We start from the raw sequence: 16,114 nt of genomic DNA on the forward strand, positions 1-16,114 counted from the left end.
ACTATTCTCCGTATTAGGACCCCTCACATTTTGGTATGTGGCATGAAAGCCACACAAATATAAGAATGTCTCCAACTTGGTAAATGTGATTAAAGATCAAGGAAAATAATTAACAAAACGAAAGGTTTTGTAGAGATTTGGCTAAATCTTTAACAATGTTCTGCATTTCACCAACAATGTTTAGGTCGGGTTCATTTCTTGCCCATTACTAGCACATATTCCCTGCTGCTTCTCATCAAGAAGTGACCTGATATCCTAAAATCATCTTTTTTCCCTCCTCGTCGATGCTTTTCTAACACCTGAGAAGCTGCACCCTGCTGCTCCTTTTCGTAAGAGGCTTGGGGAGGTGTAAGCGCACAGAGCCACCCTACTGTCAGGATAAATCTCTCAGTCAAGACGATGAAGCTGCAGAGGTGAAAGGCCACTCCAGCACCCATCAGGACTACCCTCAGTCTCAGGTCTAGATTCCTGCTTGGATTAGTTCAGGTTGCTGGCTTCAGTAACAAACGGGAACACTGCTTCATGGTAGAATAACAGTGTACACTTTAGTTGCATCAGAGCTCTCAGGGTAGACTTATGGGACAAGTTATAACTGTATTATAGAAGGTTTGAACCGGCTGAAACCTTGTCAAAAAAAAAAAAAACAATTGTTGCATTGCACACACCTAGGTCGTAAAAGGTGAATACATGGATTTACTATGAAGTCCAGCAGTTTCGAACCTTTTTCTTGTCGTGATCCCATTTTTATATTACAAATTTCTGGTGACCCCTAGAGACTTTTCTCTAAAATTAGTTTTTTGACCAACATTTGTTGTGTTGTAAATACAGAGTAGCCAGTATTGGTGCACAATATGTGCCAGCTTTTTTACATTGCATTTTATTTTAACTATATGCGAAATTGAAAGTATAGAAATTAGTGCTGCTCAATTAATCAATTTTTAATCGTAATCACAATGTTGGTTGTCACGATTAAATTAACCAGATCGTCAGCAATATTTACATTAAAATGACAGGCTCGCGTCTGCACTTTTCAATAGTTTATTTATACAGTTAGCCTTTGGTACATTTTAAATTCTTAGGCTATTTCTTTTTGAAATTATAATTCCATTTTAAAGCTCAAATTTGCACTATGAACTGTACACGTAGTTTAAAACTAATGCAATAAAAACAGATATTTCCCTAATATGATAAATAATTGTGATTACAATATCAATAAAAATAATCATGATTAGCATTTTGGCCATAATCGTGCAGCCCTAATAGAAATGCATCTGTTTGAGATTGCTTGTGGTGTTTTCATTTGAAAAATAATAATTTAAGCACTATATGAGCCTTCTTTCTTTACCTGCACTATTTTGGTGATGTTTGTTAATTGTGCAAAACGGATCAAATTTATTTTAATTTTAGTAATTTTTAAATTTTATTATTAGATAGTTCAGGCAACCCCATTTTATTTCCAGGCGACCCCAGGGTTGAAAAACCCTGATGTACTCAGACTCAACACAAACTCATCTCAACAGCTTTAATCATACATAGAAATTTAGTTAAACAGTACCATTCATGGAGAATGTTTTAGCAGTATTATATATGTATTCAGTGTAATGAGCGTTGGGTTTTTTCCTTTTTTTGATGAGCAGCCGTAGGGATGATAAAGCTTTGAAAAGAAGTAAACCAGAGAGATAAAGCAGAGAAGAGACTGAATACATGACCAAATGAAAGACTATATTTTTTTAACAGCCTCTAAAGGTGACATTTATCTGTAGTTTATGTACCACTGTCCAGCTTCCAATAGTTTTTCTTTTAACAGAAGAGCAGCAGAGTCTCAAATGCTTTTATAACCAAAAAGAGCCTTTTCAAGTTAGATTTGATCATAGCGATCTAATTGAGGGAGGGGGGGGGGGTTCCAGGCACTCCTCAATAATGCTTCTTTAATGTGTGAGGAGGGGGTGAAGTATTGAAACTTGCAAACACAATGTGAGCCGGAGTGGAGGACATTACTGCAATTGAGTGTCATTATAGGCATAAAAAGAGTTGCTTACATCCATCTCTTCGTCCGTCCATCCACTTCTTGATCCGTCCAGTGATCCAAACATCCAACCTATCATAAAATACCTCCATGTAACACATTTTATGTCCTGTTTGTGCCGTCTTAGAAGCACTACATCAGTGCCAACCGGAGAAGTCCCAAGCAAAGAAAAACAAAATATAACATGTACAAGACAAAAGGTGGAACCATATTTAACCTACAAATCCCAAACGGAAATCTTTCTCTGTCCATCCATTCTTTTAGGTGTAATTGAATAGCGCCAGGTTACAGTAGCACGTGGCAAGCTTCACCCGGGGGTCACCTACCGACCTTCTTCTTTCCCCCCGGAATCAACTGAAGCTATAGATCTTTTCATAATGTTGGTTAAACTTTGACTTCCAGAGCTGGTAAGGGTGGAAGCTGCTGCAATAGCATTGTGGTATTCAGTGGGCGCACGTTAGCAAAGAGAGACGGTGTGGCACTAAGGCTGGGAGGGAGGCTGCTGTGGTGGTGCTGCTGGTACCAATGCTGCGTGATGTGACATGGCTGCCGGGGACGACATGGACTGGACCATAGGCTGAGCTGGTGGGGGTAATGGAGGCTGAGCCTGTTGGGCCCCTGAGTGTGTGTTGGGGGAGGGTGGAGGCGTGGGACGCTTGAATTTGTCAGGGCTGGCGCTTCTCCTTGGGGAGGGCCTCTGAAAGTAAAAGAGAAACTCATGAACAAAGACTTCATCCTTCATACAGACAAGTACAGCAGGGTTCTCAGCAGGAAGTTTTTACAGCGTAGGGGGATCACGAGGTGCGCAAGCGAGTTTCTGGGCACATTACACCACAGGGAATCAAAATTACACCGTCGGGGGCCCCTACGCTCAACAGCGCTGGCGAGAACCCCAGGTATCATCAAATGCATTTATCAGAAAGGGATGAACCATGCACGTGGACCAGTGCACTGTTGACTTACAATTTTTGTCAGAGTTTTTGTGACTATGACTAATTAAAAAATATATAAGTGAACAAAAACGCCATCCATGTTTTCTTTAATTAATAAAAACAAAACTACAATGTTCACACAAGAAGGTATCCAATCAGAATTAAGGGTTTTGTTGAGTGGAAAGTTGTTAAGTGATTTAACAGGAAGTAAGCATCTCGTGTTTGCTGACGTTCAAGTGGTCTTACGCATTGATGGTCTGTGTGTATTAAATTATAAACATTAATACCATCCCATATTGGGTTGATAAATGGTAATTGAATCTTTGAAAAAATGCATTGACGAGAACAAGTTGCATTTTAGTCAAAAGACTATGACTGAATGTTGAAAAACTGTTTATAGAGGTACATTAAAAACACAGACTGAACAAATTAACTGTAGAAATACCATTCAAACAGCACCAATACAAGGTAGCTATTCTAAATGACATTGTTGTTTGTCATAGCCTAATCTGCCACTCACTCTACTGTACCAACTGTGGCTTTGGAGACAGAGAGAGAAAGGAAAAAAGAAAAGAAAAGAAAAGCCATTTCACAGAAAAACTAATCTTTCTGGCTGATCAGTTATTTTTCCATTGAACTCCTGGGTGGGCTAAATGACTGCAGTCATAATCCAACCAAACACATGTAGGCTGGAAATTTATAATAGCAGCAAGTATAGAGTAGTGCTCTATGGTTTAAAACCAGGTCTAGCCCCAATTTAATTGGCTTCTGTTACCATAAACCTAGACTTTGAAACACTACAGCCTTGATAAATCATTCTAAATGTTTATGGCATATTGCGTTGCAATACATAGATCGATGATTAGTGAAAGGTTACAGTAAGGCTGAAGTCACATTGACCTAAACAAAGCAAAACTTGGCTGAGTTCCTGTGAGAATGGCAAAGAAACCTTCTTTAGCAAAGCCACATCTGGAAAAAGAGTCTCTCTACTGTGTGTGGGACGCTGAATAAACAAAACAAAAAACTACTGTTGCACTGTTGTCCCTGAAACTATCTGGAATATTATTGCTTTGAAGGTCCCTGTAGCTCAGTGGAGTGAGATGGAGTGCATGGGTGTTACTTACTGCTACTGCGTGGGAAGAGCTTCCGTGGACGTGCAGGGCGGGGGTGTTGTAGTGGGAGATAGCTGCTCTGGACAGCGTAGCAGGGGGAGTGAAGCCGACGTTGTGGGTGCCATATGAGAGACCTTTCAAATATTGGGAGACAACAAGGGAAGGGGTCATCCAACTCAATTTGGTTGCTGACTTAGACATTATTTCTTAAAGGTGCAGTCGGTAACTTTTATAACAGTGACTTTTTGTCATATTTGCTTAAGCTGTCACTATGTAAGGAGAGCATTACACAAAACTAGTAGTTTGTGGGAAAAAACAGGCTCATTGTGTCCCGCCTGTTGCTCCTGCTGCAGATTACCAGAATCCACCACGACCGACCAAAAAGAACCAATCGGATCCATCAACATGGGTTATGGAGCCACTGCGTTTGATGGACCGCCTGACAGCTGTTGATCACAGCCCCCGCCCCCTTCCACTCGGTCAAGCATCTCCCGAGAGCCGATACCTCGAACCATGCTTGTTTGAGCCGCAAAATAAAAAAAGAGGGGAAAACCTCAGGGCTCAGATGAGCACTTTTATTTACATCAGTTGATTGGAAGTGTGTGTGAGATCGTAGTAGTGTGACCTGCCACGCCCGAAACACAGCAATGTTCATAGTGTGCCTGGAGATCAGTCTTTTAACAGTCAATGATCCAGAGGAGTAGAAGGACGTGGCTTTTCTGCTTGAGAGGTAATAACTACTGCTTGATTTACATTATGTTTCATTTGTAATCGTTACACTAGTACTCCGTAGTACATGTGTTGTTTTCATGATTGTGCTGCCCTCGCAGCAGCAGCCTCCGTGTTTTAGGTTGATCCAACGGCTTGTTTGGGCTGCTGCTGCGAGTGTGCACATTGAGTGGGAGACAGAGAGAGAGCGCGAGAAGCCTGGGGGGAAAGATCGCTGCAGTAATATTCTTTTAACAGTGCATGTTATATTACTACTGTGATGTTGCAGTCGGGCTAACGTTAGCTTGTTAGCTCTCTGGGGGAGGGACTTTGGAGGCAGGGCAGGAGAGGGAGGGGGAGGGATCTGAAAGTTGTACTTTGAAGTCCTCTCTCCTCCAACTTGCAGACTGCACCTTTAATGCTCATTTTATTTAAACTTCCTAAACTACAGCACAGAACAAAGAGGATGATATCTTTGAAATATCTCTTCGTTCTTTGCAACAACTATGCACAAAACCATTAAAAAAAATTAGTATAACCAAAGGATCTGAATCAACAAATAAAACTGCTAGGTATTCTTCTGCTAAACCTACCAGGTGATATGGGTCGGCTGGAGCTTGGGGAGGGCGTGTAGGGAATGGGGCTGGACACAGTCCTTGCTCTCAAACCCTGTGCAGACATCTCGTTGAAGTACCTGGAATGACCAGATGAAAATTTTGAAAGTGGGAGAAAAAAAGGCAACTTGTAAAGCAAATGTACATTTTCCTGGAGTTACGAGATCAAAGGGGAAACTTTACTAGTAAATGTTAGAAATCAGGAAAACCTTTTAGCTATTTTATGTGGAATAATTAAGTTACAAAATAAGCAGACATTTCCACACTCCCTTCCGTATTACTCCCACATTATTCATTTATTTTACTTGTCTCTCTTCCTCATACTGTTCACATGGTCACATGGGACGATATGTGTGAAAGCACCCTTAGTGTCACTGTTGTATTAGGATTTTTCAGTGATCAGTTGCTACCATCTTGGGAGACTTTAAATTTGTTCTGAACTTTTTGAGACATGCTGCTAAACAGACAACGCTGGTTAAAACATTATTACCTCCTTGTCTACTCCTAACATAAATAATTGAAGTTATTTCTCTTCCAAGTTAATCAACTGTGGTAGGTGAGCATTTCTTTATTTTCTCAGACTAATCAAAGACTCGTCCAACAGAATGATCTACTTCTATTTCATTGTGAGTTATCTAACACCATTTTATGGTGTCATATCTAACCTGAAAGAGGACTACATGCTGTAGTTGTACCTGCATTTACACACACACACACACACACACACACACACACACACACACACACACACACACACACACACACACACACACACACACACACACACACACACACACACACACACACACACACACACACACACACACACACACACACACACACACACACACACACACACACACACACACACACACACACACACACACACACACAAATCATTAATAGCACTCCAACACTTATAAGCAAGCACAGCAAATAACAACACCGACATAACAGGTAATTAAGTGTAGAGTGAAGATTTATAATAGTGCCCCTTGGAAGGTTATGTAAAAACCAGAGTAACTAATCATCCACTTTGTTTTTTTTTCTAAAAGTGTTGTTTCTGTAATAATCACTCTTGTTTAAATAAAATAAAATAAAAAATCTTGCATCCATGCAAAGTAGGGAAAATAGCCAGATGTTTTACTGCCTTTCTCTTTTACTTATTTGGGAACATCAGCAGTGTAACTTGACACCTCTCCTACATCAGGTATGGTAAGTTTTAGACTTAGTTGAAGTTTTGACCAGTTGAGTGCAAATACTGAATTTAATAATCATCTCTCCATGCTGCGTCATGTGTCCTCTACCTCTCATCGTCCATCTCTAGACTAGATTCACTCTCCGACAGCTGTCTGCAAAGGGCCTCCCTGCGCTCCATTTCTCTCTGAAGTTTTCTCTGCAGCCGGATGTTCTCTTCCCTCATGTGTCGCTCCTCTTCTATGTACTGGGCACGTTTCTCTGTGTCTAGAAGGAGCAAAAAATAATCAGGTTACATCAATATTAGATCATAGCCACAATACACTGCTGGACAGAAAACCTCTGAATTAATTTTGAGACCCATGTGGTATGGAATAAAAAAACAACAACCATGAACAGCTATTGTAGAATTTTTGAAAAACAAGACGTAGATACAAACATTTGTAAATCGTGATAAAACCTCAAATTGTATAACTAATGGAGATATGACGTCCTCTTCTGTGAGCAAGGAGAAACAGCAGCTGAAACACCAACTGGATGAAACCAGATACCATTGATGACTTAATAGATTGAACAGACAACTCCCTCTAGTGGCAAAATAAAGTAATTATTTAATTATTTTCCATGCATTATTAGGGACGATGTCTACGAATAAAAACAATTAATTGTGCTGCTAAGGTGGCAGCAAAGGTTGCAGTTTGTTATGAACACAACTAAAAGCATTTATTTGTACCACAGCAGTCCGTAGCTGTTTCAAAGTGAGACAAGCTAGTGAGAAAAAGCTATTTAGTAAATTGCCTCTGTTAATCTAATATTTACAACTATAGATGGAAGTGGGGATAAAATCTGCAAGAATTAATACATGAAATTATAAAATGTGACGCAATGTAATTATAAAAAGTTGAAATCTCACATTTAACAAATTAAGTTATAAAGATATGCCACATTGTCATAACCTAAAGCAGCTGTTCAAGACAGATGTTACCATAAAACCAAAACTGAAAAGTAGTTTCAAATCAAATAAAAAGATAAATTCAGATTTGATGTGTTTTAGATTTCTTACACACCTTTTCCTGTTAATGTTTGTAATGACTTTGTACCTTTTTTGCCTTCCATGTTAGTTTTAATAATTGTTCTTCCAGGGATTAGAAACCTTATATCAACATGACACTCCTTTGTAAATAGAGTGTAAGTTTGTAGTTCTAAGATGTATCAGAGTTTTACACTTTAGACTACAGGAAAACTACAAGAATAACTCCCCATGTTATGAAGAGTTTGTTTAATTTTGAAAATATCAAGTAGAAAATAGAAAGTAGATAATGGTGATTTCGTGGTGAAGTTTTGCATCTTTTTCAGTCAGAGGTATACAAGATTAAGGTGTGCTTGCCCAAATGTGTCACATTCATGTTGGTGGGAATCTCGTACATTACCATAGGTTTATGAAACCCACTGGACTATGGGAGAAGATGTGGAAAAAGTACAGACACTGTACGCTGCCTCATACATTCTAATCAGCACAACCCGGAACTCAACTAACTGCTCAAAGCACAACAAACACTCACCGATGTCTCTGAAGGCACACAATTAAAGAGTGTGTGGGCGAGTGAAGAAGAGTGAGAGAGAGAGTGAAGCAACAAGTCCGGGGCAGCCAGAGTTTGCCATGATTGGATTTCCTTCACGTGTTATCAGCATGATCGTGTTCCGGAGAAGGTTGTTGCTGTGCAGATATCCACTATTTCACTTGTCTGAACGCAACTTTAGCAAATAAAACTCATGTTCTTTTAAAGTGTAAGTAGACCCCCAGGTTTTTGCTGATCTGCAACTAGGGGGGAATTAAAATGCCTTTATTATGGGGGTTGCTCCAAGAGTAGTGAAGATACACCAAGTCTAAGCAGCCCCGCCCCACAGCGCTGCACAGTTCCGCATGGAGCAGTCAATCAATGCTCAATGAGGGCTGTGAGAGGAGGAAACTACTAGTCCCTCCACCCATCTTTTATAGGTGGAGCGGGGCCAAGAGTGACGGTTAGTGATGTCAGCAATCTAATCTTAGCCAATAGTAAAATTCAATCGCAATAACCTGCGTTCAACCCATAGAGGGCAGTCACTCTGATATTTTACAACTAAAAACACAAAACTGAAATACTTTGACTAAAATGTGAGGAGTGGGACTAGGATCAATAAATAACCTTATGTCATAATCATATACGTATTCAGCAGAAAAAAGTGGTTTGAGGGTGTGCTTACATTTAAACTTAGGTCAATACTGAAAAGTAGTCAGCACCAGGTGGAAAGTAAACAGGACTGCTGCCTGGTCTTAAGAATGCCCCTGCTTGGTTTAAAAACAGCCACTAAGTTCACTTCCTTACATTTTTGATCATTGACTAACAAGCATGTCTTGGGCTATAAAGTGTCTGCAACATATGATGTTCTTACTATTTTTTTATTTTAAATTTTTAAGTTTGGTAAGTGAATGAATCCTCACGGTTTTTGCTGTCTAAGCCTTTTAGAAACTGCATTTCTTATCAACACTTAATGGCTCAGTCAGGACCCACTAAATCACATAACCCCCTCTGATTAGGTGACAAGTGAAGTGACTCACGCTGCAACTCAGTGGTGCGCAGACTTTTCTTCAGCCGCTCCACCTCATTCTTCAGGAAGCGGATATGCCGCATCATGTTCTCTGGTGAATCTATCTCCATGGAAACATCTCTTGGGGAGGGTGGGGCTGATACGGGCTGGTCCAATTTCTCCTGAAGGATTCTGATATAAAAAAAAAATTGCATTTTTGCCAGAGCTGTCATTTAAACACATGACTATTGAGTATTCACATATGAAATGAACAAAATGTATTAATACGGGTAACTTATGTAAATAACACTTCCTAATTTTAAAAAAAAAAATTGGAGGTCTTGTTTTAAAAGACAAATGTTAAAAAAATAAATAAAGATAAACTTGAGACAAAATAATTGAATATAAATTTACCAAAATAAATATACTTGAGGAATTGGGCCTACTATGAGATAACACAAAAATCAGAACCAGGTTGCTAAGAGACTTAATCATACAATCAGCATTTGTTGTTTGGGTTTGTCTGCATCGCCAAGCTCCCTTCAAACATATCCTGAAGCAATATTTGTTTGCCCTTTCAATTTGTCACAAATACTTTGGTGAAAAATGTTGAAAAGCAATTTCAAATAATATTGAAGAAACCTCATTCTGTGTTCCAAAGTGAAGTGGTTCACACTGACTGGATTATATTGTTCCATACCTTTTCTCTGCTTCCAGTTTGTCCATACGCTTCCACAGTCTGTTGACGAGAGCTTCTTGTTCCTGCTCTAACGTGTTTTCAAGGTCAATCTTTTCCCTCCTCAGCTTTGAAATGAAAGGAACAAAAAAGAAAAAGAACAAAGATTCAAAGCTATTGCCATTCGAAGGAATTCACAGAAAACCCAAAGTCTGTGCTTAGATAAGCTTTTTTTTTTCTACAGAGAGGCTTTGTGCTGCAGCGAAAAAGAACTGCTGACGATTTTAGTATAAAAAGCTAATTTACATTAAGGTGAGACTGTGTTGAATTCTTATTGTCAACTTGTATAAGCCTGTGTGAAAGTGATGCACCATTGAGTATGAATCGTTCTATCAAATTTGTAATTTTGGATGAGCGGGTAGGACAATTTTCATCTGCAACATGCAATCATCTTCACTATGTTTAAAACAGAACATGAAACGTTTTTAGCATTCCCCATCACAGCACACTACACAATTTTTGCAATGTGCACTGGGTACAGAGCTCTAGCTCTAAAGTCAGCCTACCTGCTCGAGGGTCAGTTGTTTTGAGATGGTTTCATTTTCCATCTTCTTGATCTTTTTCATGAGCTTGTTAACCTGGAACTCTTGTTCCTGCTCCAAATGCTGCTCCAGCTCAGCTTTCTCATGCTGGAGCTAGAAAAGGAAAAAAAAAAAAAAAAAAAGAGCAAAAGAGTAAGAAACGGTCCGAGTGGACAAACACGAGAAAATGCTGGCTCATCAATGTCTGGTTGGAGATTAGGACAGTATTAAGAAAAACAGGAAACCAAATCAAAAGTCTATCAGGTTCAGAATAACTGTTTCAGTAGGACAGATAGCATAAAATAATTATTTGGCAAAGAAAGTAATGACTTTTGGCAGCTCATCAGGAAAGAAGGGTGTGGTTTAGCAGCAAAATAAAAAATGCAACAGCACCATGATGGATAATAAATGTATTCACTGAGGGAAAAGAGATGAATGTTCATTCAGACTACTTTTCAAGAGGTAAAACAGTACAGTAATAGTCAATGTTCAGCCTTTCAGAGTACCAGTATTCAACAAAAATGACAATGTAGGGCTCTGCTCACCGAAAGACAAGTAAGAATTTTGCTACACCCAGCATGGCTTTTTTTTTTTGTCATTAACATTCTGGCAAACATTACATGCACTTTCCTCTTTGCCAGCAAAGCTAGTTACTGCAGAGAGCCTCCATCCCCCTGAGCTCTTGGCTAAGTGACATTTAAATAGTGTGTGTGGAAAATACAAACATTACCTTTTAGCCTGTGGGAATATTAGAGAAGCATTTTAAACTGCATGATTCACCATGTCCAAAAAGGATAATATTGGTCGGTAGTTGTGCAATATTATTATTATTAGTAGGGATTTTTCAAGTGTTCTCACACTCGTCCACAAATTGTCACTCATAACAAACGGGCCTATGACATTTTGATTTAAAAATAAAATCTCAAAATGGGAGAAAAAAAATAGAAATGACTTTTGGAATGAGGGTGACAAAATAAGACAATAGATATTCAGACTGCTCTGAATCTATAAGAACTGGACTGTAATGCAAATATTGCTAGACAACATACTCACAAATTATCATTATTGACAATTTTTTAGACTAAATTAACCACTAATGTAATGATAATATATGCACGTACATACACACTATTAAATGCAATAAACGTTTAATTCTCACAAGTTTTTATTACTATTGTAATTGGAATGTCAATAACTTTTAAACATCCTAAATAAATAAAATTAACAAAAATAAAATGGACTCAGTCATTCTCAGAACAAATTGCTCTTGAATAAAAATTCAAAACAATAAAATAGACCCCGTCACTGTTAAGAAAGAAACACTCCAATATCAAATAAAAAAATTAGCTCATTAAGCCTCAACAAACAAAACTTAACTTTAATAAACATTAAACATTTAGGCACAGAGGTTATGTACATTCCTTAACAAGTAACTCTGCCAAACCCTAACTCTGCTTGTGGCTTTGTAAACATGGAGACATTGTTGAATCAGGACTAAAACGTGAAGCTTTTATCATCTCTGCATAAATAATTCAGGCTAGTTTTAGTGTCCATAATGATTGTCCTTTTAGTACTCCTACCATGTCCCTGTATTAGACCTTTAACAGCCAGCAACTTCAAGAGGAAGCTACAAGGATGATACAGTGAGGAAAACAAACACAGCGATAGAGGCAGAACGGTTTTTATTTTTATCATTCAATTAATTGATTTATTGATTAATGTTGCAAGAAACATTTTTCAAATTTAATGTTAATGGAAAAGGTAAGATGAAAACCAACATCATCAGTATAACCTTAAGAAAAGACGGCTACGGCATTATCAAGTGTTGCTTTTGGAATCTTGGATATCAACAAACCATTAGTCAGCCTACAGCAGCTCTCCATTCTGAAAGTGAACAGAATAACCAGCAGCCAAGAAGAAGAGAGTCATTTAGCAGCCATTGAGAGTAGCTAGCAGCTGCAGTGAAATCATCTTGAGTCGTTCCAGGCTTAGGACAACTATCAGAGCAAATGATGATACTTTAGCTGCCACACAGCTAGCGTTTCATCCTGAGTATATTGATATAAGCCAAGCTTGATATAAACATGGTGGACAGTTAAACATAAATGCCTTATGGTCAATCAAACTCATTTTAGGTACTGAGTTAATCAAGCCATGAGATGACCTGTTTCTGGGGCTGTACCCAGTCCTCGAGGTCCTTACAAAAAATGATTGAAGAATTTTGCTATCTCAAACCCCCACCCTTTTTTTTTTAAAACACCAAGCCTGAATTTGTCATATGAAGTTGAGACCAACATCGAGAGAAATAATTTTGCTACATTTATACTTTGCATAATATTTATGTAATAAATAAATGTGCTTTTTCCTTAAAAATGAACACATTTGGTTGGTAATATTAGGTGATGAGTCTTGTTTTCTGTTGTTTTATTTAAAATTGAGCTTTAATTAAGCAAAAGTATATTTCATTTAATAGCTCTACATGTATCCCATTAATATAAAGCATCCAGAATACAGCCTCGCACACACTACTCACTTGCATAAGTTTCCTCGACAATTCATTGGTGAGAAATTCCTCCTCCTTCTCATAGTTGACTGCCAAGGTCTCCTTCTCCTTTTGGAGGGCCTGGATCTTCTTGAATAAAGTGTTGCTAATAAATTCCTCTTCTTGCTCAGCTCGTGCTTGCTGCAAAGGCGAAAACATCAGTAAAACACGGCTCAAGGTTTGGCAGTTGGAACTGTTTTCCATCATTGTTCTGATTAAAGTGAGTGCAGCCACATACACACACAAAGCAAAGTCTGCTGCAGTGAAGTCTGTCAGCCAAAAGGGAAAGCTTCAGTTTCTGAAGACTTTAGACACTGCGGTAATAAGTGACTCGCAAGGAAAAGTGAAGAGACATATCTTCGACTGCAAAACAAACACTTTCTTTTCTTACATAATCACAGCAGACAGTGGCCCAGTGCTCTCTTAACCCAGTTTTATACCCAGATTTTTTGAAAAACTGTTAAAAGGATGAAAGATTGATCAAGAATGCAATAAAAAGTTTGCCTCAACACACAAACAAACAAACAAACAACTTAATTATTATGAATATTATGAAACCTACAGTTCACTTTTAAAAGTTAAAACCTCTTACACAAAACTACTAAAATTATTTCTTAAAAGTCAGTATATCCAAGGGATACAATAACTGGGTCTCAAAAAGCTTTCTCAAATATTAGTGGAACTGAGAGGAACATATGATAATTTAGGTCAAACAATGCATTATTATACATGGAGCATGTTGATAAATATTGGACATAACTGTCTAAATTCTTTGCAAGCATGGGTTGCATTCTGGAAGCCTCAGGCTTTAAATCATCTTATCCTCTGGCATATGAGAAACCATCTCATCTGCTCCTTTTCTAAACTGTGAAACATCAGAAATACATTTATAACAGCTTATAACAGATGGATATGAAAAAAAAAATTGATTTCACGATATATCGCAATTTTTGGGTGCCGATCTTAAATGGATTTTTTTTATTTAAAAATATATTTTTTTATCAACATTTTTGTGTATTTGTGCAATATTTCAGTGGTTACAATGGTTACTTGATGCACTTGATTTTATGATGGCAGTGTGTAATGCCTGCAATATTTATGTATGCACGGGAATTTTATTTTCATATAAACTGTTCAGATCAGTGTTTAAACTGACAAAAGGAGAATTTTTTTTCTTATTTTTGTGCATTGCCAGTAACTCAAATTGGAGGCTCCAAAGGAGGGCCGTGAGTTTGACACATGTAGTTTACACAGTTGAGACACAGACAGTGTATATCTGGCTCTGATTGGGAAGACATTATACAGGAGTATGAAAATGCCTGAAACCCTTTGAACAAACTAGCGATGACTTGTTTTTTCCATTCATGTGTTGGATAAAGTGATCATTTTAGCTGACAGAATGGACAGGGGTGTAGCGAGGTCAGACTTACAGCTTCCTTATTCAGAGTACATGCCATGTTTGGCCTTGAATACTCCTCCTCACATATCCAGCAGATCACTTACACGTTTTTGTGAAGCTGGGACAGATTAACCGAGAATTGTTAGGATTTCTAACCTGATCTGAAATAAAGGCAGGGCTACTGTAAAAAGCATAGACATCTTTTAGGGGCTGATGCACATTAGGCAACAAGTGAGCAGCAATCTGTCCTACTCATAATAGCGGATGGAAACGGATATGTAATGAATTTGACAGGGACGAACAGAGTGCTCTCATGAGGCATTTCAGGTCAGTATCTATGACTGGTAGTCATGTCCACTGATAGAATAGAAAAGCAGTGGGTCAGGAGTGGCCAGTGCGCGTTAAAACACGTGGACAGTGAAAAGTGACCTAACCCAACATGAGACCAATAAAGCTCAGGTTACTGTATATCACTAGATATTATGAAGAATGCAGGTTAAAGCATAACTGAGCAAAAAAGGAGGATCAAATTCGTAAGAAAGCGGTAAATATTTATGCGTTTCCAGTAATTTTTGGTGAAACGGTCACTGGTAATGAAATGTGAAAGAGCTGACTTTAAGGCTAAACGCTATTATTGTGACTCGTTTCGCGATGTGTTGTCCACCTTAATTCTAGACATGAAGCTAATGTTAGCAAAGCAAGGAAAACAAAGCAGGCTAGCAGCTCTAACCTAACTGACCAGGCTAACATAGCAACATAGCTGCTTTTAGCTAACCAACAGCTACTGCTAACGCGACAATAAAAGTTCACATTAAACATTAGCACGTTACTAAAGCAAGCCTCACTCACTAGCACGCCTATGCAGTGGGAGGCGTGGGGCTAGTAGCACAGAAGCTAGTTAGCCTAGCTAGCTGCCTGCTGTTACTCACAATGGTGACGCTGGCTTTGCGCAGGTCCCGGTTCTCCTCCTGCAAAGCTTTGCACTTGAGTTTGAACGTTTCCAGCTCGATTTTCAGCACTTTGTTCTCCTGCTGCAGCGAGGCGAGTCGGTTGGTGAGCTCCTCCAGGCGGAACTGGGAGATGACTATGCTGGGTTTGCTCTGGTTCGAAGCCGAGGTCGACATTGGCGTGGCCGAGCTGCTGCCCGCTCCGTCGGTGTCGCTCTCGCTCGCACTGTCCGCCATGGTGCTGCACAGCCACAGTGGTGGAGTGGAGTGGAGTGGGGCGGACGACGTGCAGCCGCAGCGTTCGAGCAATGCACACACGGAGGGGTCCGTGCGTCGTGTGACCTTGCACCAACGTGCCGTGCAGCGCCACGACCAGGGTGTCGCCAGTACTGCACCGCGAATGTAACGTTCCATCCACTGTCAGTGTCACTAAAGTGCATTTTCTTATAATTTAATTAGAAAATCATCCAACTCAAAACTGTCCAAATGATTTATAAAGCATGTAAAGGTTCACTTCCAATAGGGTTGCAGAAAAGATTTTTAGAGAGTGGGGTAATATAATTTAAGAGGAAAACTACATTTCAAGATACAAAATGCTAGAACAACACTGAAAAGGATATAACAATAGCAGGGATTCAATTATGGAACTGCCTAAATGATTAAATAAAACATAGTACCATCATAAACCAGTCTAAAAAGCTTTTTAGGGATAAAGTATATCATTACTAAGTATAAGAAAGAAGAGCAACAATTTTACCTATAATGGCATAAAATATATTAACACTTAATAAACTTAATAAAAGGTTTTTTTA

The 16,114-nt window shown here is 38.8% G+C and overlaps 1 protein-coding gene across 1 annotated transcript; it reads right to left on the reverse strand.

Annotated features, from left to right (window-relative positions):
• Positions 1-1,508: 1,508 nt before the first annotated feature.
• On the reverse strand, positions 1,509-15,671 carry LOC114477192 (coiled-coil domain-containing protein 6-like). The gene is made up of 9 exons (XM_028469370.1): positions 15,285-15,671; positions 12,948-13,097; positions 10,400-10,528; positions 9,858-9,961; positions 9,189-9,349; positions 6,700-6,856; positions 5,372-5,472; positions 4,083-4,204; positions 1,509-2,723 (listed from the first exon to the last, which is right to left on the reverse strand). Exons 1-9 carry the CDS (start codon positions 15,537-15,539, stop codon positions 2,508-2,510), a joined length of 1,395 nt encoding a protein of 464 aa, XP_028325171.1. The 5' UTR covers positions 15,540-15,671; the 3' UTR covers positions 1,509-2,507.
• Between the last annotated feature and the right edge of the window lie 443 nt (positions 15,672-16,114).

Source organism: Gouania willdenowi, chromosome 15 (assembly GCF_900634775.1).
Source record: "Gouania willdenowi chromosome 15, fGouWil2.1, whole genome shotgun sequence".
In the NCBI taxonomy this organism is placed as follows: Eukaryota; Metazoa; Chordata; class Actinopteri; order Blenniiformes; family Gobiesocidae; genus Gouania; species Gouania willdenowi.

Coding starts and splice junctions, on each gene's coding strand:
- LOC114477192 (XM_028469370.1), bottom strand. CDS start 15,539: ATGGCGGACAGTGCGAGCGAGAGCGACACCGACGGAGCGGGCAGCAGC. Junction 13,098..15,284: donor GCAAAGCCAGCGTCACCATT/GTGAGTAACAGC, acceptor TCGCCTTTGCAG/CAAGCACGAGCTGAGCAAGA. Junction 10,529..12,947: donor TGTCGAGGAAACTTATGCAA/GTGAGTAGTGTG, acceptor TTCCTTTTCTAG/CTCCAGCATGAGAAAGCTGA.